The 24,389-nt window shown below is 42.9% G+C and overlaps 1 protein-coding gene across 1 annotated transcript in view; it reads right to left on the reverse strand.

Moving 5' to 3' along the window:
- Positions 1–772: 772 nt before the first annotated feature.
- LOC126473674 (beta-alanine transporter-like) overlaps positions 773–24,389 on the reverse strand; it is a 56,844-nt gene continuing 33,227 nt past the window's right edge. The window contains exons 3-4 of the mRNA XM_050100909.1: positions 13,422–13,664; positions 773–941 (exon numbers count right to left, since the gene is read on the reverse strand). Coding sequence (XP_049956866.1) covers positions 773–941; positions 13,422–13,664 — 412 coding nt within the window. The remainder of the gene's footprint in view (positions 942–13,421; positions 13,665–24,389) is intronic.

Below are 24,389 nucleotides of genomic sequence, written 5' to 3' on the forward strand. Positions count from 1 at the left end.
AGTACCTCCTCATTAGTTACACGATCTACCCACCTAATCTTCAGCATCGTTGTGTAGCACATTATTTTGAAAGCTTCTATTCTCTTCTTGTCCAAACTAGTGATCGTTCATGTTTCAATTCCATACACACAGCTACACTCCATAGAAATACTTTCAGAAACGAGTTACTGATACTTAAATCTATACTCGATGTTAACAAATTTCTCTTCCTCAAAAAGGCTTTCCTTGCCATTGCCAATCTACATTTTATATCCTCTCTACTTCGATCATCATCAGTTATTTTGCTCCCCAAATAGCAAAACTCATCTACTACTTTAAGTGTCTGATTTCCTAATCTAATCACCTTTACACTTGGTGTGCGTGATTTTTCAGGACCACTTGTGTATTATTTGTTACAGTTAGCTTGTCATTTGCAACCAAACATAATTTCTCGTCAATATCGTTTTGTTGCAGATGACAAGCAACCTGTAATAAATAATACACAAGTGGTTCTGAAAAATCACGCGCACCAAGGTAGTAACCAAAAGAAACGAACTATTCTTTGAACTAAATATCCACATAATTTTGTAATCATTTAGTAAAAGTGTTCACATTGCAGAATAAATGAAACGGAAACCCACTGATGATGGCACAGTGGTGCAGAAACATGTTTGGGTACTGAGAAAAAACGGTGTTTTGCATAACTGGCGGACCTCACATATTACAATTCTGGTTTAATATTTCACTGCATTGGCTTGTTGCTGAGATTGTTGTGAAAGTTGAATCTATCTTTCTAGCACTTACCAACAGACAAGACAGATTCTGTCAAAGGCCCAGCCGCAGCTGACACGAGGGATTCTGCCAGGATGAAGAGGGGCAGCACGTGTGGAGCGAGGACGACCAGCACTCTGCTGACCACGTGGGCTGACAGGCACAGCAGCTGCTGGGGGCGTCGGCCGTACCTGTCGGCAGCAAGAGTCAGCTCAACCTGCGTGTCGAGGTGCTGGGGAATCCAGCAAGCAGATAAAGTCCTATGATCATGTGCAGGTTCAAAATGGCTCTGAGCACTATGTGACTTAACGTCCGAGGTCATCAGACGCCTAGAACTTAGAACTAATTAAACCTAACTAACTGAAGGACATCACACACATCCATGCCCGAGGCAGGATTCGAACCTGCGACCGTAGCAGTCGCGCGGTTCCGGACTGTAGCGCCTAGAACCGCACGGCCACTCCGGCTGGCCGATCATGTGCTGACTCTTATTAACAAAAATATTGCTTTTATTTGTTGATGAACTTTGTGCTTGGGACAGAAAAGAGCAGAAACTGGAGTAACCGTGACCTTAGATGGTTTACAAGTGACCGTTAACCGTATCGACACCATGCCTGTACGCCATATGGGCGCCCGTGTGTTGGCTGTGTAGACGGCGCCCTTATCCCGTACGGGCGCAGCTTTTCCATTCGCTGAAATGTGTTTCCCCACGTACTACGCAACTTTCGACTGTAGGATAGCCGTAGCAGTTCATATTTTGTCCGCTAGATGCAGCAGGAATCGATTTACAGGTGTGCCTTTACTGAACAGATTGTAGGTTCAGATGGTTCAAATGACTCTGAGCACTATGGGACTTAACATGTAAAGTCATCAGTCCCGTAGAACTTAGAACTACTTAAACCTAAGGACATCACACACATCCATGCCCGAGGCAGGATTCGAACCTGCGACTGTTGTGGTCGCGCGGTTCCAGACTGAAGCGCCTAGAACTGCTCGGCCACACCGCACATTGTAGCAACATCAGAACATACTACCTGTGGGAACTCTCATGAAGAACAGAAGGGGCGTGCCAGCGAGTTTCAAAGCTAGGAAGTTAAAGTTTTTTTCATTTCTTAAAAAAAAAAAAAAAACAAAGCGTATATTCCAGGCTCAAGTGGAAAAACAACATGATATACATTGGCCCTCAACAAAACATCAGGCAACCACCAAAGAGATGTCTTTATGTTCAAAAGAACAATAGAGCCAAACATTATTGAGCCGTGGTAAAAAATTGCTATTTTGAAGAATGCGCCACAGAGCGTAGTGTGAAGCAGTGGCCCTCCGTTTCTGGCGGTGGCGCCGCTGTGGCAATCGCAGGTTTGGTGTCTTCCTCTGATGGGAAAGGGGAAAGGTTGCCTGTCACGTGCATTTAAGGGGCGATATGAGCTCGCCAGTCGGGCAGTCTGGGTCAGTCTCTCGTCCCCAGCTTGCTAGTCTGTCTCTCGTCCGCATTTGTTAGGCAGTAAGAGAACTCAGAGAGTGGTCGCCCGGTCGGGGCTTAGTTCCTGCACCTGAGTCTGCGCGTTACGCCGCCAGTCTGCTCGAGTTTGCTCAGGTAATGGTCACTGGCGGTTGGACCGATCGGTTGGTCGGTCGCGCACTGAGGCACAAGATGACTTGCCCGTCTTGAGCATCTGCACAAGTGAGGTCGCCACGCGAGTCCAGTGGGCCGCGGCGTATAGCGAGGGGTAGTGGCTTCGCGGTCGACAGGAGAGCAACAGGAGTCAACCCAAGACATCGGTCTGGCCGGTGCGAGCTGCGACGCCGTGAGACGGGAGATCGGCGCGCCTTCCTGCGTCCGTTGAAGCGGCTGGCAGCGGACGGTTCGGAAGAGTGATTTGGGGGTGCTGTGCCAGGTCTTCTCGAGAAATCGCACCTTATTAGAAGTTAAGTGATTGGTGATATGTTGTTTGCTTTACTCTTGTTACATTCTACTTGTTTTCTTGGTGAGGTCACCAGCCGTTTTGCTTTGGGGTCGTCCGACCATTGTTCTCCATTTGCCCACCTCCAGGGAAGGTAGTTGTTTATAAATTGGGTGGTCCGTTTTTCCCTTGTGGAGTAGGGGTGGGTTAGAGCAACCTGCGGTTTGGGTTGTTTGGTAATCTCCCTATCAATTTACCATACGTTAGTAGCTGCCTCTGTCATGTTTGGTGTGTTAACAAATTTATTGCTTGGAGTGTAACGGCCTAATACCTGAAATATGTTTTGATCTTTGGAAACTTTGATATTATTGCCTGTGATCTTGAGAGGCGGTATCTGTGTACTGTAGAGCATCTTCACTATTGTTTGGCCAACCTTGTAGAATTTTACATAAGATTGCATTTCATGGGCTTTTATTTAAATTATCATTTTAGTATATAAAGTTGCCACACTTTCACCATAAGACTTTTCTTAGAAGTTAAAATCAAGTTGCACCTTCGGTGCAAGGCTAATATTTTAATTGTTAGTGTTTTGTACCATTTCCATCCCTCCTACGGGGGTGGGGGCATAGTTTGTGTGCTTGTGTAAATTGTTAAAACTCTTGGTTTAAAGCTATCTGGTGTGTTGCAGTGTTGCACCAGTGTAGTCTTTCAGAGGCTGTTGTGAGCGGTCGTAACTACGGCCGTGTCAAAAGGGGCGGCAAGGATCTCTGCCCGAAAGCTCATACAGTCAAAACTTGTTTCTTTCTACTCACAAAACTCTCCAACCGACGATGGTTGACGGAATGACGGGTGTGCATTCTACTTATGTCTACATTTGTCCTGTATCAACGTCAGCACGTGGATGTGTTCCATTAGCTCGAGTACCTGTACTAAGCGCTGGCAGCGTCAACGTCAGTGTTGTATTATGTAATTAATAACGCTGTGTTTCACTGGATGGTACACTGTGATACATTTTTGAATAGTTCTTTATGAGGGGATATGAATTACCGAATAAAAAATACAGGGCACCATTTAAAAAAGTCTAATCGTTGTTCATATCTTTGTAAAAAACAAAGCTACAACAAAGGCAATCATGCCGATTGATGTCTCCCTGACGGCTAAAGAACATTTGCTTGAAACATTTTGTAATTTGCATCTGGACCAACAGTTATTTAGGATGGTCAAGATAAATGGGACACCCTGTATCTAAAACCAAGCGTAATTTCCTAAACTGTAATTTATGGGGTTTAAAATGATGTATATATATGTACCTCTGAGATGCTTCATTAATGTATAATTATTCTTTAAATTTACAATATAATCGCCAGTTCATCTACGCAGTCGAAGAGCAGAGTTATCAGTGCTGGATGTGTTAAATGTCGTTACAAAACGCCATGCATGAGGCGAAACATGAATGAAGAAGAGCTGAAATGGTTCAGGGGATAAGACATGCGACCCGTTTCATAAAGTAGACACTGTTGAGGAGAAAATAATTCAATTTCTCACCTTCGTCAGTCTATTCCGTTTCCTCACAGCCCGTGCTCAACAATACAGTCAGCGGCTCAAGGTCTCGTGCTTCACAATGCTGACTCTCGATCAAGGAGCTCTGTATTCGATTCCTGGCCGGGTCGGGGATTTTATCCACTGGAGACTGGGTGCGTGTGGGTTGCCCTCATAATTATTTCATCATCATCGATGTGCAAGTCGCGGAAGTGGCGTCGAATAAAAACAAATACTTGCGCCTGTTGGCCGAACTTCCCAGAATGGGACTTCTGGCCAACAGTGCTACACGCACATTTCATTTCATTTCAACGAAAATACGCAGAATACCCAGTGGAGCTTACACCTGTAATTGCACTGATGGACCAAAGCATTGTGACCAGCTGTTTAATAGTGTATTGATCTCCCTTTGGAGCGCATATATCAGCGATTGTGCGTGGCATGGATTTGCCTGATAGCATCCCGAATGTATTCCATCGAGCTCATGCTCAAAATGAGTTCACAATCATCATTCTCAAACCACTGCAGTACGATTCTGGCCTTGTAACACAGACAGTTATCCTGGTGGAAGATGTCGTTGCCTTCCGGGAAGACATTAAGGGAGAAGCACAGCACTAAACATGCAATCCACATATGTCACGATACCTTCGACAGTGCCACAGGGCCCATGAAAACCCACATCAGTGTCCACTGTAGCATAATACTGCCTCCACCAGCCTGCGTCCATGGGACAGTACGTTGAGGATGTTGGTGGAGTAACTTGGGAATACATGGAGGTCACCTACTACATAGAATCCATGTTCAACAATGTGCACTATATGGTATGCTCCAAAACCTTGTGTCTGCATCACCTTTGTGCTCTGTCTTCAGATCTCCCGCAGATCGCTGCCCATTCTTTTTCATGGGGAAGCTTCCAATGACGATGATTTTTGGTTTGTGGGTCGCTCAACTGCGCCTGTACAAATTCCCAACCATTGCTCTGCCCAATCTCGCCACTTTCATGAATGAGGATGAAATGATGAGGAAAATACAACACCCAGTCATCTCGAGGCAGGTGAAAATCCCTGACCCCGCCGGTAATCGAATCCGAGACCCCATGCTAGGAAAGCGAGAACGCGACCGCGAGACCACGAGCTGTGGACACAAGCTTCTGACCTCCTTGTTCTGTGATAAGGTACAGACATTCGAAAGCTTGTCGCCTGCTCGTGGTTCCACAGTCGTTCATCCATTTTCTGTAGATACTCACGACAGTAGCACGTGAACAGCTGACCAGTTTCACAGTTTTCAGGATGCTCGTTCCCAGGTATAGTGTTATAACAGTCTGCACTTTGCTGAGCCACGTATCTCAGTGGATTTTCCTATTAGCGCCTCACTTACACTGAGGTGACAAACGTCATGGCATGCCTCCTAATATCATGTCAGACATGCTTTTCCCCAGTGGAGCGCAGCAACTCGACGTGGTATTTACCCAAAAAGTCGTTGGAAATCAACTGTAGAAATACTGAGCCATGCTGGCACTATATATATCCATAACTGCGAAAGTGTTGCCGGTGCAGGATTTTGTGCTAAAACTGACAATCAAGAACAATTGTGGCCCAGTCACATGGCACATTGTGATCCATAAAAATTCCATCGTTGTTTTGGAACGTGAAGTACATGAAAGGCTGCAAATAGTCTCCAAGAAGCCGAACACAACCATTTCCAGTCAATGGCTGGTTCAGTTGGATCAGAGGACACAGTCCATACCTTGTAAACACAACTCATACAAATATGAAGCCACCACCATCTTGGAAAGTGCATTGTTGACAAGTTGGGTGCGCGGCTTCGTTGGGTCTGCTCACACTCAACCCTAACATCACCATTTACCACCTGAGATCAGGACCCATCTCACCAGGCCAAGGTTTTCCAGTCGCCTACGGTCCAACCGATAATGTGACCACCCCGTGAGAGCCACTGAAGGCGATGTCGTGGTGCTAACAAAGGCACTCGCGTCAGTCGTCTGCTGTCTTAACCCATTAACGCCAAATTTCACTGCACTGTCTCAACGGTTGCGCTCGTCGTACATCCCATATTAATTTCTGCGATAATTTCACGCAGTGTTGCTTGTCTGTTAGCATTGACAGCTCTACGCAAACACCGTTGCTCTCGGTCGTTAGGTGAAGGCCGTCGGTGAGAGGTAATGCCTGAAATGTGGTATTCTCATCACATCTTGGCGCTGTGTATCTCGGAATATTTTAATCCCTAACGATTTCCGTAATGGAATGACCCATGCGTCTATTTCCCACTACCACTCCACGTTTAAAGTCTGTTAATTCTCGTCGTGCGTCCATAATCACAGCGGATAGTTTTTCACACTATCATCTCCGTACAAATGACAACTTTGTCAATGTTCTGACCTTTTATACCCAGTCTATGCGATACTACTGCCATCTGTATGTGTACATGACGTACGCCCACGACTTCTTTCAAGTCAGTGTATGTACGAGGGGACTCGAAAACGTAAGTTATGCATTATTTCCGCAGGTCAAGTAGTTTTTGTTGAATGCTGCACTACACTTCGAAGTGACTCAGATAAATGACAGTATTTTTCCGCATAGTTACCAAATCTCTGCACAACAACCGTCGGAACATTTTACCAATCGTTCAGTTCCTTGACGATAGAAATCCGCTCCTTGGTCCTGCAGTCATTCAGGAATCACTATGTGAAAGTTCTCTCAGTTGAAAAATCTCCCCCCCCCCCCCCCCCCCGACGTCTTTTCAGCTTGCTGAAAAGATGGAAAGATCTGGACTTCTCGGTCAGCATCGCTCATGTCTGTGCGGCATTGGTCAAATTTTTTGCGGCATTTCCTTGCTTCTGGGCGAGACATTGTTTGTGGTCCATATAGCGCCAGAATTTCACAGTGAATCTGTATGCAATTTAGGCCTTTTGTGCACAAGATTCGTTCTCTTCCATGTTCTTGAACTTTGGAGTACATTTGTAGATGTCGCTTCAGTTCCATCGTACACTGTGATGCATCGGTTACCCGTACTGCAGCACAACTCCGTCTACGGGAAACTCGGAACTCTCAACTGACAATGTTTTTTTGGAAATTTGTGGTAAGTTCCCATAGGACCAAACTACTGAGGTCATCGGTCCCTAGGCTTACGCTCTACTTACTCTAACTCAAACTAACTTACGCTAAGGTCAACATGTGACGGTACGCCACATGAATGGACATTTGGAGAAAGGGAAAAGTGTGGATTGGCAAGAGAGCAAACCTGGTATGAGAGGAAGCCGAAAGGCACGCGTTTTAGCTCACGCAGGCTGGCGTGAGGTTTGGAACAGGTCATCGAAATTAGACTAGCAAAAAAGGACGTAGCTGCTGGAATACTTAACTTTAGTCCATAAATGGTGAACGTCGCTCTTGACGGTACATGTTTTACAGTATCAATAGTAACTGGTAATGGCGCCTTGCTAGGTCGTAGCAAATGACGTAGCTGAAGGCTATGCTAACTATCGTCTCGGCAAATGAGAGCGTATTTTGTCAGTGAACCATCGCTAGCAAAGTCAGTTGAACAACTGGGGCGATTGCTAGGAAGTCTCTCTAGACTACACCTGCCGTGTGGCGGCGCTCGGTCTGCAATCACTGATAGTGGCGACACGCGGGTCCGACGTATACTAACGGACCGCGGCCGATTTAAAGGCTACCACCTAGCAAGTGTGGTGTTTGGCTGTGACACCACAAAAAGAAGTTTTTGTTATGAGACGAGTGAAACAGAAATTATCTAAAGACCAAGTACGTCTGCACAATGTATAACAAATAGTAAAGAATGTAAGTTATAATTATCAAAACACAAATATCGATGTAATTAACAAAACATAGTTTTTTAGTATAATCTCTGTGTAAAGATCAGAGACAATTCTTTGATTAAACGAGCTCTCCTGTTTTGTTTCGTCTAGCAGTAGACCACCATTGTAGTGTTTTTTGATAATTAACGTAAGTTTTATCTGTATTTTTGAAAAATAGAATAGAAATATTTATTAGAAAGTGTGTATTATGGACTTAGTTGTCACCTCTCAAGAGCGCAACCATTGATTATAATTAACAACATTTTTACAGAACTTTGTAGTGCAGGGAGCTCATCTCTCCTAGCAGGATTTAGTCGGCCATTACGCTGACGATTCATGTTATTAAATGTAAATGCGAGAGTTCTCAATTTTGATCTTTCATTAATTTCAAAGTTAAAGACAGGAGTGATAGTTTTCATTTACTAAAACTCACAGCACTGAATGAGTTCAGTATGTTTCATTTTGACCGCCTAACGGCAGATGAGATTCTCTCCAGTTTCGCCTTGCAAATAATGAACAAGAAGTATTGAAAATCATTACATTCCGCAATATCTCAGTTAATCTTTGTGTAATTTGTTACATAAATAACAAGTAGCCCCTGAGACCCATGTTAATAATTACAGTTTGCGTAAGAATACGCATATTTTCTTTTCTAAATGACAACGCTCACGCAAACTATTTATTAGAAGGCGGTGAGTTGCGCATTGTGTTTAAAAAATATCATATCGTACGTACTTCGGTGCAACTGATGTCAGTACGAGTGTTATCGCGGTGTAAGTTAACAAAAAGTCTCATGCTAGCCCACAATATTTAAGGCTACCCCAACCAAAATCATAAAACATAATTATAAAAATAAAAATATGTAATTATCCAGTGATAAAGCGCCCCCACACCCACACACATACATATACACTCATACAGTGATAAACACACACATCCATGCCCGAGAGAGGACTCGAACCTCCGATGGGGGAAGACGCGCGAACCGTGGCAAAGCGCCTAAGACCACGCGGCTATCCCTCGCGGCTCTGCCGACTTTGTCACACTCTTGTTGCACAATGGACTTATTGTGAGGCGACATGCGTAATTTATTTTCTGAAGTTCCTTTGTGCTCTCGTTACAGCTTCTAGTGTCGGCATCGCCTCAAGGCAGCATTCAGTGTCGTGGTGGGTGGTGGTCGTAACTGTTGGCTCATCACTGTAGGTTCAACCCGTGATGGGTTATCTCTCTACTTCTCCTTCTTCTTTATCTTTTGTCATTAACCAATAGCGCTACACTGAGGTGACAAGAAGTATTGGGGTAGCGATATGCACACGTAGAGATGGAAATAATATGGCGTACACAACGTATGAAAGGTCAGTACGTCGCCGGAGCTGTCATTTGTACCCGTGTGATCCATGTGAAAAGGTTTCCAAACGGATTATGCCCGTACAACGGGAATTAACATACTTCGAACGCGGCATGGTGGTTCTACCTAGATCCATGAGACATACCGCTTCGGAAATCGCTAGGAAATTCAATATTCCGAGCTCCATAATGCGAAGAGTGTGTCTAGAATACCAAATTTCAAGCATTACCTCTCACCAAGGAAAATGCAGTGCCCGAAGGCCTTCACTTAACAACCGAGAGCAGCGGCGTTTGGGTACAGTTGTCAGTGATGACAGACAAGCAACGTCGTATCAAATGACGACAGAAATCAATGTCGGATCTACGACGAACGTAGCCGTCTGGGCAGTGCGGCGAAATTTGACGTTACTGGACTGTGGCAGCAGAGCCCGCGAAAACATTGGTCGGACCCTAGACGACTGCAGAAAAGAATGGGCTGGTCAGATGAGTCCGGATTTCACTTGGTAAGAGCTGATGGCAGGGTTTGAATGGGACGCAGACCCCATGAGGCCGTGGACGCAGTTGTCAACAAGCTACTCGCGACCCCATAATGTGTGCGCCGTGTCTACATGGAATGGACAGAATCTGCTGATCCAACTGAATCGAACACTGGGAATGCTACTTGGACACCATCTGCAACCATTCGTGGACTTCATGTTCCAAAACAAAGACGGAATTTTTATAGACGACAAAGCGCCATGTCACCATACCACAATTGTTCGAGATTGCTTTGCAGAACATTCTGGACAGTTCGAGCGAATGGTATGGCCATCCAGATCGCCCGATATGAATCCCATTTATGACGCTTTGTCGAGAGGTCACTTCGTGCACAGAATCCTTCACCGGTAACCCTTTGGCAGTTATGGAGGTCTATAGAGGCAGCGTAGCTTAGTATTTCTGCAGGGGACTTCCAACAACTTGTCGAGTCCATGCGATGACGAAATGCCCCACTACACCTGGCAGAAGGAGGTCCGAGACGGTTTTAGGGGGGATCCCATAGCTTTCCTCACCTCAGTGTATAATTATCGGCATGAAACTAGTCATTCCCATTAGCCCATTAGCCAGAAGACACAGAATGCCGTGAATAGATATATCTGTCGAACCCAACGACAGCGAGCGAATCATGGGCACATATATGGGTCACACCCACGTGCGCTTATGTTGTTACCTTCCTCTGGCCATACAACAACCAGTGAGCTATAGTGGTACCTACAGCTCAACGTGAACGATCGAATCACGGTGCAATTACGCATATTTTGTACATGCAAATCATTCCCAGAAGGAGAAGTATCAGATAAATATTGTAGGACTGACTAGGTGCCAAGCCCATGCCCTCTGGATCAGCAGTATGGCTCTCAACCACTGAGCGACCGAACCTCACAAGTGGATATTAATATCGCATTAATAGCGTTAAATTAAAATTAGGTGCTAATATCATGAACTGTGTAACAACAGTATAAATTTAAAAGTTTAAAATTATCACCTGAAGTGAAATTAACAATAAATATGCTAGTAATTGCAATATTTCTAGCCTCTGGAACCTTGTCATCAGGCTATCGACCAGTGCTACCCTCGACACCCACTGGTCGTGATTGTTCATATCCCCTTTCTGACCGTAATCGAGACGGACGATCGATCGTCTTTGTCTGGATCCCAGGTCACGTCAGGGGTCCCAGTGAACGAACATGCTGACCTGTTGGCTACGTTAGCTATCAGGATGACGACTTTGGAGTTGGGGGTGCCGGAACTGGGCCTGTGCTCGACTCCCCACCACCAGTTGAACACTGATTGAGGTGCCCTGCTTTCTTCTAAAAGACTGCGAGAAATAAAGGCGACCAAGGCCATGTGGCAGCCTTCCCTTCGTGCTTCTCACGGAGAGTCTTCCATTCTTCAGCTTCACATTGGCTACACTTGGCTGACCCAAGGCCACGGCCTACGGCGTGAGGATCCACCCCCACTGTCAGTGTGGTGCCAATCTGATGGGTGCTGAGTGCCTACATCCTACTGGAATGCCCTAATCTGACCTCCCCCCCCCCCCCACACACACACAGACACAGTGTAACCCTAAACTTGTAGATACACTGCCTCTGATGCTAGCGGATGACGTCAGAGCCGCTGATCTGGTTTTAAATTTTAGTAGTGAAGGTGGTTTCTACTAGTCTCTGTGAGGGAGGGCATAATGGCCTCGTCAGTCTCTTGAGGGGTTGGAGGGATTCCCCGTAGCCTGCTCGGACCCAGGGGGTACGTGGCTGCCCTTTGTCGGTGGTCCAGCCTGGCTTTTGGCCTTCCCACATTTCAAGTTCTTACTCTTTTACTCGTATGTCGTTGGTTTACTATCTCGTCGTCGCTGTTGTCTTTCCTGAGGTTTTATAAACTTGTCTGTGCTGCTAGTTTCTGTTGTGATAATAGAGTGAGAGTAAAAGCCAGTCGCATGCAGAGGGTGCATCTCCCACCACATGACATGTTTTGGGGGCCTCCAACTGCTGTCTGGGCTGAGCAATACACCCACTTTCTCCCACCTACCATTCACTCACTTCTACTTGCTTGTATCTCTAAATTGTATTGATTCTCAGTTACAATGGGTTCATCAGGATTTGTCTTCTGTGTCTTTCCTCTCTGAGGAACCATAGAGCGACTGATGACCTCTTAGATTGGTCTCTCAAACTCCATCAATCCAAGGGACATCACAGTAAAAACAAAATCAATAGCTAGTTATACAATAAAAATCTTTGTAAGAATTTAGTTTCTAATAACATAATGGACCACATCAAACCAATTTTTATCCACATTAAGAAATCGTCAGTTCCGGTTATGATTACAGAACATGAAGAAACTTTATTTACATATAGCAGGAAAAAAATGAATCGAAAATTCAAAATAACTCTTTCTACCTGGGAATAAATATGTGTTATAAACAGCCCAAGGCAAATAAGAGGACAACTAAAATTATAAATTTACAAATACATCTTACATAATTATCCTATATATTATATTTCCTTATAGAATAGAGTATGGATTGGTAGAAAAAAATTAATAGCAAAACATTTTATTGGCTGTCATCCAGCAACTATAAGCCATTTCATTACAGGACGTATATACACCCATTACGGTTGCACTAAATTTTGTCAACTGACTACGATTTCGATTGTACTAGGGCAATCCTCCTCAGAAAAAAAAAGTTACATGGAATACATGCAATCACACCATGGTTTCTGTTTGGCGAGAGCACTTTTGTTCAGACGTTTTAAACCATGGTGTAATTACATGTATTCCATGTAACTTTCTATTCTGATGAAGATTGCCCTACTGCAATCGAAACCGTGGTCGGTTGCACAAAATTCTGTGCCTGTATATACGTCGTGTAATTTAACAGTAAAAAATTGATTCTACAGCATACTGTCACAGTGCAGTACTGAAGTATCTTAAATGTTAGGTCAATGATGTGTAATATTAATCTGCTTTCAGCTTCTTGAGATCAACTTAGTATTTATTATAGAAAAGTGTGAAGGATAGCTGTGCGTGTGTGTGTGTGTGTGTGTGTGTGTGTGTGTGTGTGTGTGTGGAGACACAAAAAGGACTCTAAAATTCTTATGCAACTAAACCCTTAAGTAGCTTTGGCTTCTATGTACGAATAAGATTATCTTTTGCTTTTCTCTATTTATCAACATAAATGTGTAATACTGCTGTAAAAAAAGTCCATGGTGCATTAACATTTAACTGACTTCACCACAGTGCCTGCTGAAAAAGACACAATGCGGAAATGCAATGTAGTGTGTGTGACATATAGGAACATGTCGACGACAATAATAATGTACTTTTATTATAATGATTGAAACGGTAGCGACTTGTGAAGAATGTACCACGTATTTGTCGTTATTGAAAAACCAATCAAAACTTCTAAAAATACCTCAACTTCTTATTTACTAAAAATAATCAGTTTCTATTTTCGTGAATTAATCAAAATTATTAAGTGATTCATGATGGGTGAAACCAGCCTTAAAAAAATAGCTACGCACATGTCGCCTATGTAGCCAAACAGTAACCCCAGGGCCACTCCAATAATCTGTGAGTAGAACAAGACGTCATTGACGGCCTGCCGGTTGTCGCAGACCCAGTTCAACTGTGACGTCACCGTCAGGGAGAACCAGGTGTCGTCATACTCCCAGCCGTGCTGACACTTCACAGGTTCCCTGCTGCCGCCGAAGTCCGTCACATCGCTCTGGTTGTACATCAGGCACTTGCTGAACGAGGCCCCTTCCCTGTAACAAGGAGGAAATAGCGGTAGGGCATAAAAGAGGAGCTCACTGCTTACTCATGTGACGCGAAAACAGTGGAAAACTAAATATCCGAAATAATTACATCCAGACAATTAGAGAGATTCTTGATATTACTGAAGAACTTTTTGTCGTGTCATATTAACACGCGACTGTTTCGTGACCTTGAATTGTGTCTTTACGCTGTGAAATGCACAAATGTTTTGAACAGTGGCACATGCGAAAATGTCAATGTATGTGGGCGGAGATGGGTAATAGCTTGGGCAGCCACAAGCAACTGGACGTACTTTCTAAGTACACAGAGTCTTAATATTAGCCTTGATTCTTTTTTTTTTTTCAGCCCTCGTACACGATATTTTTCAGGGGAGCTTAAGAACACGCCTGTAGTAAGTGGCCTTTCCATTGTGATTGAGTTGATGGAGCAAGTTCAAATTTGTTGCAGCGCAAGCACCTAACCAGAAGCCGAAATATAATCGTCGACGAACACGCCACGAAGAATAGTTCCTTAGCAGTAGGAGCAGCATCGTTTGTTCTGCACCGATGTAGGTATTTACTGGACGACATGAAATTTATGACTCAGTATGCTGACAGATGTCTGAGAAATGCTCCAATAGGCATTACCGGAGAAAACAAAAGTATTTCATATACTGACCTAGAAGGGAAATGTTACATCATGAAGCACCATTCCGATGTATATGAGACTGTGGAGATGTTCATCACATGACGAGTTGATAAATGATTAAACTTTTATTCCTTCCGGAAATAGTGTAAATTGACATCAGTATGAGATGAGACACCCTGGCCCCAAGACACACTTGTGTTTATCGTGTTGTGGAAGCAAACATCCTCCTAATGTGGCCTTGGGGAAGCTCTTGCCATGCCTGAAACATATGGTGGGTCAGTCACAAAAGTTGCTGGCTAGAGGTCCGTACGTAGTATACGTCTTCCCGCCATGTTTGAGACGTGTTCTGCAGGTGACAAATCAGAGGACTAGTCAAACCATTCTGAGATTCGTACATTTCTCAAAGTGTTTATGGTGGGAACTGCAGTGTGGGGTCTCGTATTGGCCTGAAACATTGGGACCCTGATCATTAAAATTATGACAAACATGATTTCAGACAATGGAAAATCCAGGATGGAATGTAACAATACGAGAGAAGGAAAGTTGCTACTCACCATATAGCGGAGATGCTGAGTAGCGATAGGCACAATAAAAAGATTTATACAATCATAGTTTTCGGCCATTAAGGCCTTTGTCAGCAGTAGATACACATATACACACACGCACACACACACTCACGCAAGCGCAACTTGCACACACGTCTGCAGTCTCAGAGAGCTGAAACTACACTGCCAAGTTTAGTTTCAGCTCACATACGTGACTCTTGCTGACGGACTGTTCTTGTTAAAACTCTTTCTATCTTATTTCTTCTACTGTAAGACCGCCATTTGCAAATGAATTCTACTTGATTTGTTAAAATAAACTGTGTTCAATTTCAATAACTACTTGTCATCTCGAGTTACTTAACTACCTACATTACTAATTTTATTTGCAGATGTTGCCGTATTCTGTAATTACCATCACCTTCTAGATAAGTCAGTAAAATCTAAGGACTCTACAGCCAAGTTGGCCAAAGGGACGTAAACGAAGCACTGTGTAACCACCTCTAAGGCACATTATTGAACCTAAAACCTACGACGTTGCACGTTTACCCGACGCTCTACTAATTCTAACGCAACTTTCAGCATTAATTCTATTAGTCGAAGCTGCTGCTGGAGTTGGCTTAGCATCTCCATGATGCTTTTGCGTTACTGAATTTATAACCAAATGTGCTGCTCTTCTTTGGATCTACTCTGTTTTCTGTATCCATCACATCTGGTGCAGATCGCAGACTTATGAGTAATAATTTTCAAACATCGGTGGGACGAGGGTTTTGTAAGCTATCTTTTTAGAGGGTGACTGTACATCCTAGGTTCCTTTTCAATGAATCTGGCTGTAGTTTCCCTTATCTGCGATTAGTTTTCTATGGTCGCTCCGCTTTAAATCGCTCCGTACTCTAACTCCTAGGTATTTTATTGACTTAACTGCTTCCAGTGATTATTCTGCAATCGTGTAATAATACAGTAATTTACCTTTCTACCTATTTATGCACAATACGTTATATTTATTTACGTTCATGGTAAACCACCAATCCTTCCAACAAACGTTGATCCTCTAGAGGTCTTTCAGCATTTCGCTCCAATTTTCTAACGTTGTGTCCTTCCTGTACACAACAGCATCATTCACGAAAAGCCTCATGGAACTTCTGACGTTATCGATTAGGTCATTTCAATATGGGGGTGGGGGGGGGGGGGATTGTTTTAACTTGAGATAACTCAGTATCTGGAAAACGACCCATCGTACGGAAAAAATGTTCTTGTTGAAAAGTAAACATTAGTAAGGCTGTGCTACAACCGGCCACCTCCTAACCACACTTCATGCATGGATGGGATCAACTTTGTATTTTCAGATCGGATATCCCCATTTTTATTACATATTCGGATTATTATGTGGTGTTTCCGTGGTGTAGGAGTAGCGTCTTAGATTAATAACCACAACGTGCTCGGTCCCTTATTCGAAACTCGCCACCGTTTAAATTTTGATTAATAATCATCACTGGCGGCTGAAGACTTCTGGCATAAGAAGTCACCCTCCTTCTCCCAACGGCCTTGTCAAAGCGGCCAGAGGAACGGACAGAGGTTCAGGGCACCCTCCTGGCATTTGGATGAGAAACTGACCCTAAAGGCGGGAGAATCAGCAGTCATCAACGGCATGAGGATGAGGAAGGCGATGGAAACCACTGCATTTCAGACACATGACGTGTATCCACAGGACATGTGGCCTGTAATTAAAAAGGGTCATGATGATCTCTCCGTTGGCAAAAGATTCCGGAATACTCCCCCATTCGGGTCTCTGGAAGGGGACTGCCAGGGGAGAGGTGACCGTCAGAAAATGATTCAATGACTAACGAACGGATAACGTTCTACTAGTCGGGGCGTGGAATTTCAGATGTTTGAACGCGGTAGGGAAGCTAGAAAAGCTGAAAAGAAAAATTCAAAGGCTCACTCTAGATCTAGGAGTGGTCAGTGAAGTGAAATGGAAAGAAAACAAGCTTTTCTGGTCATATGCGAATAGGGTAATATCAGTAGCAGGAGAAAATGGTTTAACAGGAATAGGTTTCGTTATGAATAGGAAGATAGGGCAGAGAGCGTTTTACTGTGAACAGTTCAGTGATAGGGTTCTTCTTATCAGAATCGAGAGTAAACCAACACCAACAACGTACTTCAAGTATACATACCGACGTCGCAAGTTGAAGGTGAAACGATCTAGAAAGTGTAAGAGAATATTGAAAGGGTAATACAGTGCGGAAAGGGAGATGAAAATCTAATAGTCATGGGGGACTGGAATACAGTTGTAGGGAAAGGAGTAGAAGAAAAGATTACAGAAGAATATGGGTTTGGGACAAGGAATGAGAGAGGAGAAAGACTAATTGAGTTCTGTCATAGATGTCTGCTACTAATAGCGAATACTCTGTTGAAGAATCACGAGAGGAGGTGGTATATTTGGGAAAGGCTGGGTAATACGGGAAGATTTCAATTGGATTACATCGTAGTCAGACAGAGATTCCGAAATCAAACACTGGATTGTAAGGCTTCCTCAGGAGCAGATATAGACTTAGATCACGATGTAGTAGTGATGACGAGTAGGCTGAGGTTTAACAGATTAGTCAGCAAGAATCAGTACGCAAAGAAGTGGGATACGAAAGTACTATGGAATGACGAGATACGCTTGAAGTTCTCTATGGCTGTAGCTACAATAACAAGGAATAGCTCAGTAGGCAGTACAGTTGAAGAGGAATGGACATCTCTAAAATTGGAAATCACAGAAGCTTGAAAGCAAAAACCTAGGTACAAAAAAGGTAATGCAAAGAAACCAAGGCTAACAGAAGAAATACTTCAGTTGATCGGCGAAAGAAGGAAGTGCAAAAATGTTCAGGGAAATTCAAGAACACAGACATACAAGTTGCTGAGGAATGAAATAAATAGGAAGTGCAGGGAAGTGAAGACGAAATGGCTGCATGAAAAACGTGAAGAAATCGAAAAAGAAATGTTAATTTTTATTTTAATAATCAACAGCCTCAGTTGCACAGTTTACCTAGAATTTACCTAGTTTTCAGTCGGGATAACCCAACCTTCTTCAGAATAAGAGTAACTACCGTTTGTCCATAGTGTACATCGTCAAGCTAAAACTACAAATCCATAAATTATCGCCAGACTGTAAAAACTTATCTGGAACTGCCTCGGCCCCACTTCGCGACCGCGATGCGGCAGCCACGAGTGCTGTACTGGAACTGACCGTAGCGTCGTGAGGCCCGCCTAGGAGGACACAATACCTTGCGCCTGCGCATAAACTGTGTGATAGTTACTTGTTTGGACAAGACGAGAACCTAACTCCCGACCTTGAATTTACTAGTAAAATGAAGTAAAAGGTGTAGTTGTGGAAACGGGCGTATATGTTAACCTGTGCACAACGTACTTAGATCGACTGTCTTAACATTTATGAAGTATTCATTGGTCATGATATGAGGAACAGATCATGTGCTTACAACGTATGGCCTATCTAGGAAAATTTTGTGCTTAAGCACGAAGTTTAATCACCTAAAAAGAACTTAGGAGTGGGGAGGATAATATAAAGCCAACATCGTCATTATTACGACTAGGTCTAGAAATTTTTAAGACATAATTGTTAAGCACTTGCTTAGCTATGGTCACAACGCATGAACATCCTATTGACTTAGCGCACAAATGGCCATGATTGAACTTATGATCAAGTTTATATCTAATCTGTAACATCCAGCAATACGGGCCATATAAAATAGATGGTCATTATTCAAGAGTATTATATTTGACCTGAAATGGTCTGGAATCAAGTCAAAACCTAATGCACTTACCTGATTGAGCTTCTTGGTGAAGTTATGGTTATGAGTTGCAGAAAACACTGTAATAGGGGATAATGTGGCTGCAATTGGGTATTCAATTTGCCTTCCTGGAGGTGATCCACACACATACTGTAAAAACTGTGTGTGGACCACTGCAATCATAATTCGGGCCTGGTGACCACTGCCATTGAACTTAGGGAATGACAGCGGAAATATGCTTCAAACTAAAACTGTACATCGAAGAAGCAATGATGGAAATAAAAGAAAGGTCCAGGAGTGGAATTAAAATTGAACGTGAAAGGATGTCTATGATGACATTGCTATCCACAGTGACAGTAAAGAAGAATTACATGATCTCTTGAATGGAATGAGTAGGAATATGGATTGAGAGTAAATTGAAGAAAGACGAAAGTAATGAGAAGTACCAGAAATGAGAACAACGAGAAACTTAACATCAGGATTGATGATCATGAAGTAGATGAAGTTAAGGAATTAAACTACCTAAGCAGCAAAATAGCCAATGACGGACGGAGCAAGGAGAACGTCAGAAGCAGACTAGCACTGGCAAAAAGGACATTCCTGACCAAGAGAGGGCTACTAGTATCAAACATAGGCCTTAATTTGAGAAAGAAATTTGCGAGAATGTACGTCTGGAGTACAGCATTGTATCGTAGTGGAACAAGGCACAGAAGAGAATCGAAGCATTTCAGATGTGATGATAAGGACGAATGTTGAAAATTAGGTGGACTGATATGATAAGGAATGAAAACGTTCTGCGCAGAATCGGAGAGGAAAGGAATATGTGGAAAACACTGAGAAGGAAAAGAGACAGGATGATAGGACATCCGTTAAGACATCAAGTAGTGAGCTCCATAGCGCTAGAGGGAGCTGTAGTTTGCAAAAACTGTAGAGGAAGCCAGAGATTGGAATACATCGAGCAAATAATTGAGGACGTAGCTTGCAACCGCTACTCTGAGATGAAGAAGTTGGCTCAAAAGAGCAGCTAATGGTGGGCCGCATCAGACGAATCAGAAGACTGATGTACATTTTAGCCAGCCACTGATGTCTATTCGTGATAGGTGGCGCTGCCGTGACATTCCGTACACTCGTATTTTGTTCATTAGATGTCTGTATCGAAAGGCTTCCGAAAGTCAAGTAATATGCCTTAGATAGTATTAACAGTTTTCTTACGCTTCCTTATGAACATCTAATACCACTTTACTTTCTGTTAAACTTTCACGGTCCAATACAGCGTATTGACTTGTATTAATTAAAAATTCTTCGACCTGTCACATATTTGTGAGGATACTCCGTAAGGTTGTATTTTGGTTCTTAGTCGATCATTTGGTCCAGTCCCGAACTCCTTTCGGAAATCTCTGTGAATAAAATCAGCTGTGTCACTAGTTTCACAGCCATTCAAAGGTGAGCTACGTTTAGCGGAATGTTTTTTGCTGACGCTCCCCTGATCTTTTCATAAAAGTGTCTTTCCTCCAATAACGTCATATATGATGAACAACTACTATTCGACAGGTGTTGATAAGGGACGTCACAGTCCATTTTGCTTTCATATCTATATTGTTTTTCGACTTGGATTCTATTGGGGGCTTGAATAATAGGTTTTCTAGAAATTTCCTCAGGCGACTCGCGGAATCCTTACGTCAACACTGCCACTTAGCGATATCTTCCTTCTTGTCAACCTGCCGACTGGTGCGCGTCTGGAGTTGTTGTTGTCAACAGCATGATAAAAAAAGGAAAACCACTGAAAGCGTACTTCTTGACATTTTGTAATTGTTTGTTTCCTCATGAAGCCGTTCCCGACTGAACACTGCTCGAGGTAGTGGAAAGTTTAGCGCATTGTAGTTGCATTCGAATACCGCTTCTCACAGAAGCTAAGTTAAGGAAAGGTAAACCAACGTTTATAGCATTTGTAGACTTAGAGAAAGCTTTTGACAATGCTGACTGGAATACTCTCTTTCAAATTCTAAAGATGGTAGGGATAAAATGCAGGGAGCGAAAGGCTATTTACAGTTTGTACAGAAACCAGATGGCAGTTATAAAGAGTTGAGGGGCATGAAAGGGAAGCAGTAGTTGGGAAGGGAGTGAGACAGGTTTGTAGCCTATCCCCGATGTTACTCAATCTGTATATTGCGTAAGCACTAAAGGAAACAAAAGAAAAATTCGGTGTAGGAATTAGAATCCATGGAGAAGAAATAAAAGCCTTGAGGTTTGCCGATTATATTATAATTCTGTCAGAGACACCAAGGGACCTGGAAGAGCAGTTGAACGGAATGGACAGTGTCTTGAAAGGAGGGTATAAGACGAACTTCAACAAAAGCAAAACGAGGATAAGAAAATGTAGTCGAATTAAATCAGGTGATACTCAAGGAATTAGATTACGAAATGAGACACTTAAAGTAGAAGACGAGTTTTGCTATTTGGGGAGCAAAATAACTGATGATGGTGGAAGTGGGAGGGATATAAAATGTAGACTGAGAATGGCAAGAAAATCGTTTGTGAAGAAGAGAAATTTGTTAACATCGAGTACAGATTTAAGCGTCAGGAAGTCCTTTCTGAAAGTATTTGTATAGATGTAGCCATGTATGGAAGCGAAACAGACGATAAATAGTTTAGACAAGAGGAGAGTAGAAGCTTTGGAGATGTGGTGCTACATAAGAATGCTGAAGATTAGGTGGGTAGATCAAGTAACTAATGAGGAGGTACTGAATAGATTTGGGGAGAAGATAAATTTGTTGTATAACCTGACTAGAAGAAGGGATCGGTTGATAGGACACATTCTGAGGCATTAAGTGATCGCCAATTTGGTACTGGAGAGAAACGTCCAAGATAAAAAATCGTAAAGAGAGACCAAGAGATGAATACAGTAAGCGGAATGAGAAGGATGTAAGTTGCAGCAGTTACTCGGCGATGAGGAGACTTACACAGGATAGAGTAGGATGGAGAGCGGCATCAAATCAGTCATTGGACTGAAGACCACAACAACAACAGTTGCATGACATGGCGAAGGTTCAAATTCCCATCCAGCTATCCGGGTATTGGAAGATCAGATGGTTTAACTTTTTGTCGACGACGAGGTTGTCAGAGACGTAGTGATTAATCGTATTATGGAAAAAAGGGAAGGGAAACCAGGCTTAGTCTTCCAAACGAACGATCCCAGGTTTTGTCTTGGGTGAATTAGGGAAATCACAGGTAACCTAAATTTGTATGACCGGGTGGAGGTCAGTCTTCCCAAATACAAAGGGCGTTCAAAAAGTTTTGCATAGTCGTCTCTAATTTTTTTTATTTTTTGCAGGAGGAGGATGAAATTTTTTGTGAACACACCTGGAACATTTAGCTATAAGTTGGTGTATAAAAGTATTTCCTTTTATTTACAGGTGAGCCATAAAGGACCGTGGAGTAGATGTCAGGTTGCGACAACGGTCGGTGATGGAGTTCCTCTTCAAGAACGACGATGACTCTGCCACATCGATGCACGGGAAGTTGCTCCCTGTTTTTTGGGAGGACACAGTGGATCGCAGCAGTATCCAGCGGTGGTTGCAGAGGTTTAAAGAAGGTGATTTCTCTCTACTGGACAATCCACAATGCGGTAGACCATCGACGGCAGTGACTGATGTGAATAAGGAGACCATTGATCAAATCATCCAAAATGACAGATGTGTGACGACACGACAGCTTGCTGAAATGACTCGTTTGTCATTGGGTAGTGTGGTATCGCAGTCACTAAGGTATAGAAAAATATGTGCGCGTTGGGTGCCTAGATTACTGACAAGAGAAATGAGGAAAAATGTGTGCGGGGGTCTTATGAAGACCTTTACTGAAGAGTGGAAACAGTGTTACCCCAGGATGAAATATGGTTGTTTTTGTCCGAACCTGAGAGCAAAACCCAATGCATGGAGTGGCGTCATCCGGGTTCCCCTCGGAAGAAGAAACCAAGACTTTCATGAACAGCAGGCCCAAAGGTGATGGCCTCCTTCTGGGATCAGTGTGGTGTCATTTTCATTGACTTTTTGGAACCTGGCTTCACAATTAACCGGGACCGTTACTGTTTGTCATTGGACAAGCTGCGACGTGCCATCAAGACCCACAGACCACAGCTTCAGGGTCAGCTCGTCAGACTACACCATGACAATGCCAAACCCCCATACAGCCTTATGACGCAGGAGAAAATCAGGAAAATGGGTTGGAAAATTGTTCCTCATCCTCCCTAGAGTCCGGAATTGTCTCCCTCTGATTTTTACCTCTTTGGTCGTCTGAAGGCCCACCTTAGCGGCAAAACATTCGATAGTGAGAAATTCCTGTGTCAAGCGATGGTGTAAAAAAGTCAATCCCCAGAATTTTACTAAAGTGTATTTACATCATGGAAATAACGTTCGGCCAGATGCGTCACAGCTGATAGAGGCTACATTGAGCAGGCTCAATGTATAGCTAAATGTTCCAAGTATGTTCACAAAAAATTTCATTCTCCTCCTGGAAAAAATTAAAAAAATTAGAGACGACTGAGCAAAACTTTTTTAACGCCCTTTGTACGAGTGCTGTGTCTCATCACTGCACCACCTCAATCGGACCCTGGTTTAATTAAATCGTTGATTCGCCCACCCTAGTAGCTCTGGTGAGCTTGTCACGTCATGATGTAAAATCCTAATCTTCCTTTTCGACTCCGCACGGTGTATTGGTGTGAAAATGATATCTGACTTGCTCACGTCACTCCCTCATCATCATAAGAATTAAGTGTGGAGGTAAGCTTCTGTTTTCTGTTTCTCCAGGACAATCACAATGTTCCTGCTTAGAATAAGACCTGGGCCACCGGACAGACGAAATTTAGCAATTTTGCTCTGTAATTCTTGTTTTCCTCGAAGAATTTGTCTCAGTGTCACGTCAAAGCTTATTCAAGAAAGTAGACCAAGAGTGAAATAGAATATCAGACGAAATTGGTGACTTCATTGAGGATTTCTTGATAGTCGTGTCTCTGGATGTTGTCTTGGATGGAGAATCATGCACAGAGTAAAGGTAACTTCAGGTGTGCTCAGGAAAATGTGTTGGATCCCTTGCTATTCTTGTTGTATATTCGTGACCTGGGATACAATATAAATAGTAACTTCAAATCTTTTGCAAGTGATTCATTTATCTGTAATGAAAAAAACTGCACAAACAGTCAGAGTTAGGTATGGGAAAAACAAACCGGTTAAAACCGATACCGCTATTTTAGTTTTGGATAACCAGCATTTTTCGGTATTTCTTTGGTCTCGGCTATAATAGGTGTTTTTTTTATTTTTAACTAATAACCGAGTAAAAAAATCGAAATATCTGTTAGCCATAGAAGCAGTGCTGAAATTTTTTGTTCTTAAATAAACCTTTTTTAAAATGGAATAATTTTGCTTCGCACTGGTTTGAAATATTGTGGTATTATGTAAAACGTCAAAATTTCTCAATCTTTGTTCGATATCTACGTTCATTATAGGAAATAATAGGAGCAAAATACCGAAAATCGGTTATTTCAGAAACCGGTTATTTTCAGCTGTTTTAATAGATTACACTGCGTGGAAAAAACCGATGTAATCGAAAACCAGTTATTTCGATAACCACCATCCCTAGTCAGAGCTTGATAAGATTTCAAGCGGTGCAAGGACTAACAACTTGCTTTAAAGGTGCAGAAATGTAAATTTTTGCTTTTCACAAAACGCTAATAGTCCAATCCTACGACTACGGTGCAAAT

The sequence above is a fragment of the Schistocerca serialis genome, chromosome 4, assembly GCF_023864345.2.
Source record: "Schistocerca serialis cubense isolate TAMUIC-IGC-003099 chromosome 4, iqSchSeri2.2, whole genome shotgun sequence".
Classification (NCBI taxonomy): Eukaryota; Metazoa; Arthropoda; class Insecta; order Orthoptera; family Acrididae; genus Schistocerca; species Schistocerca serialis.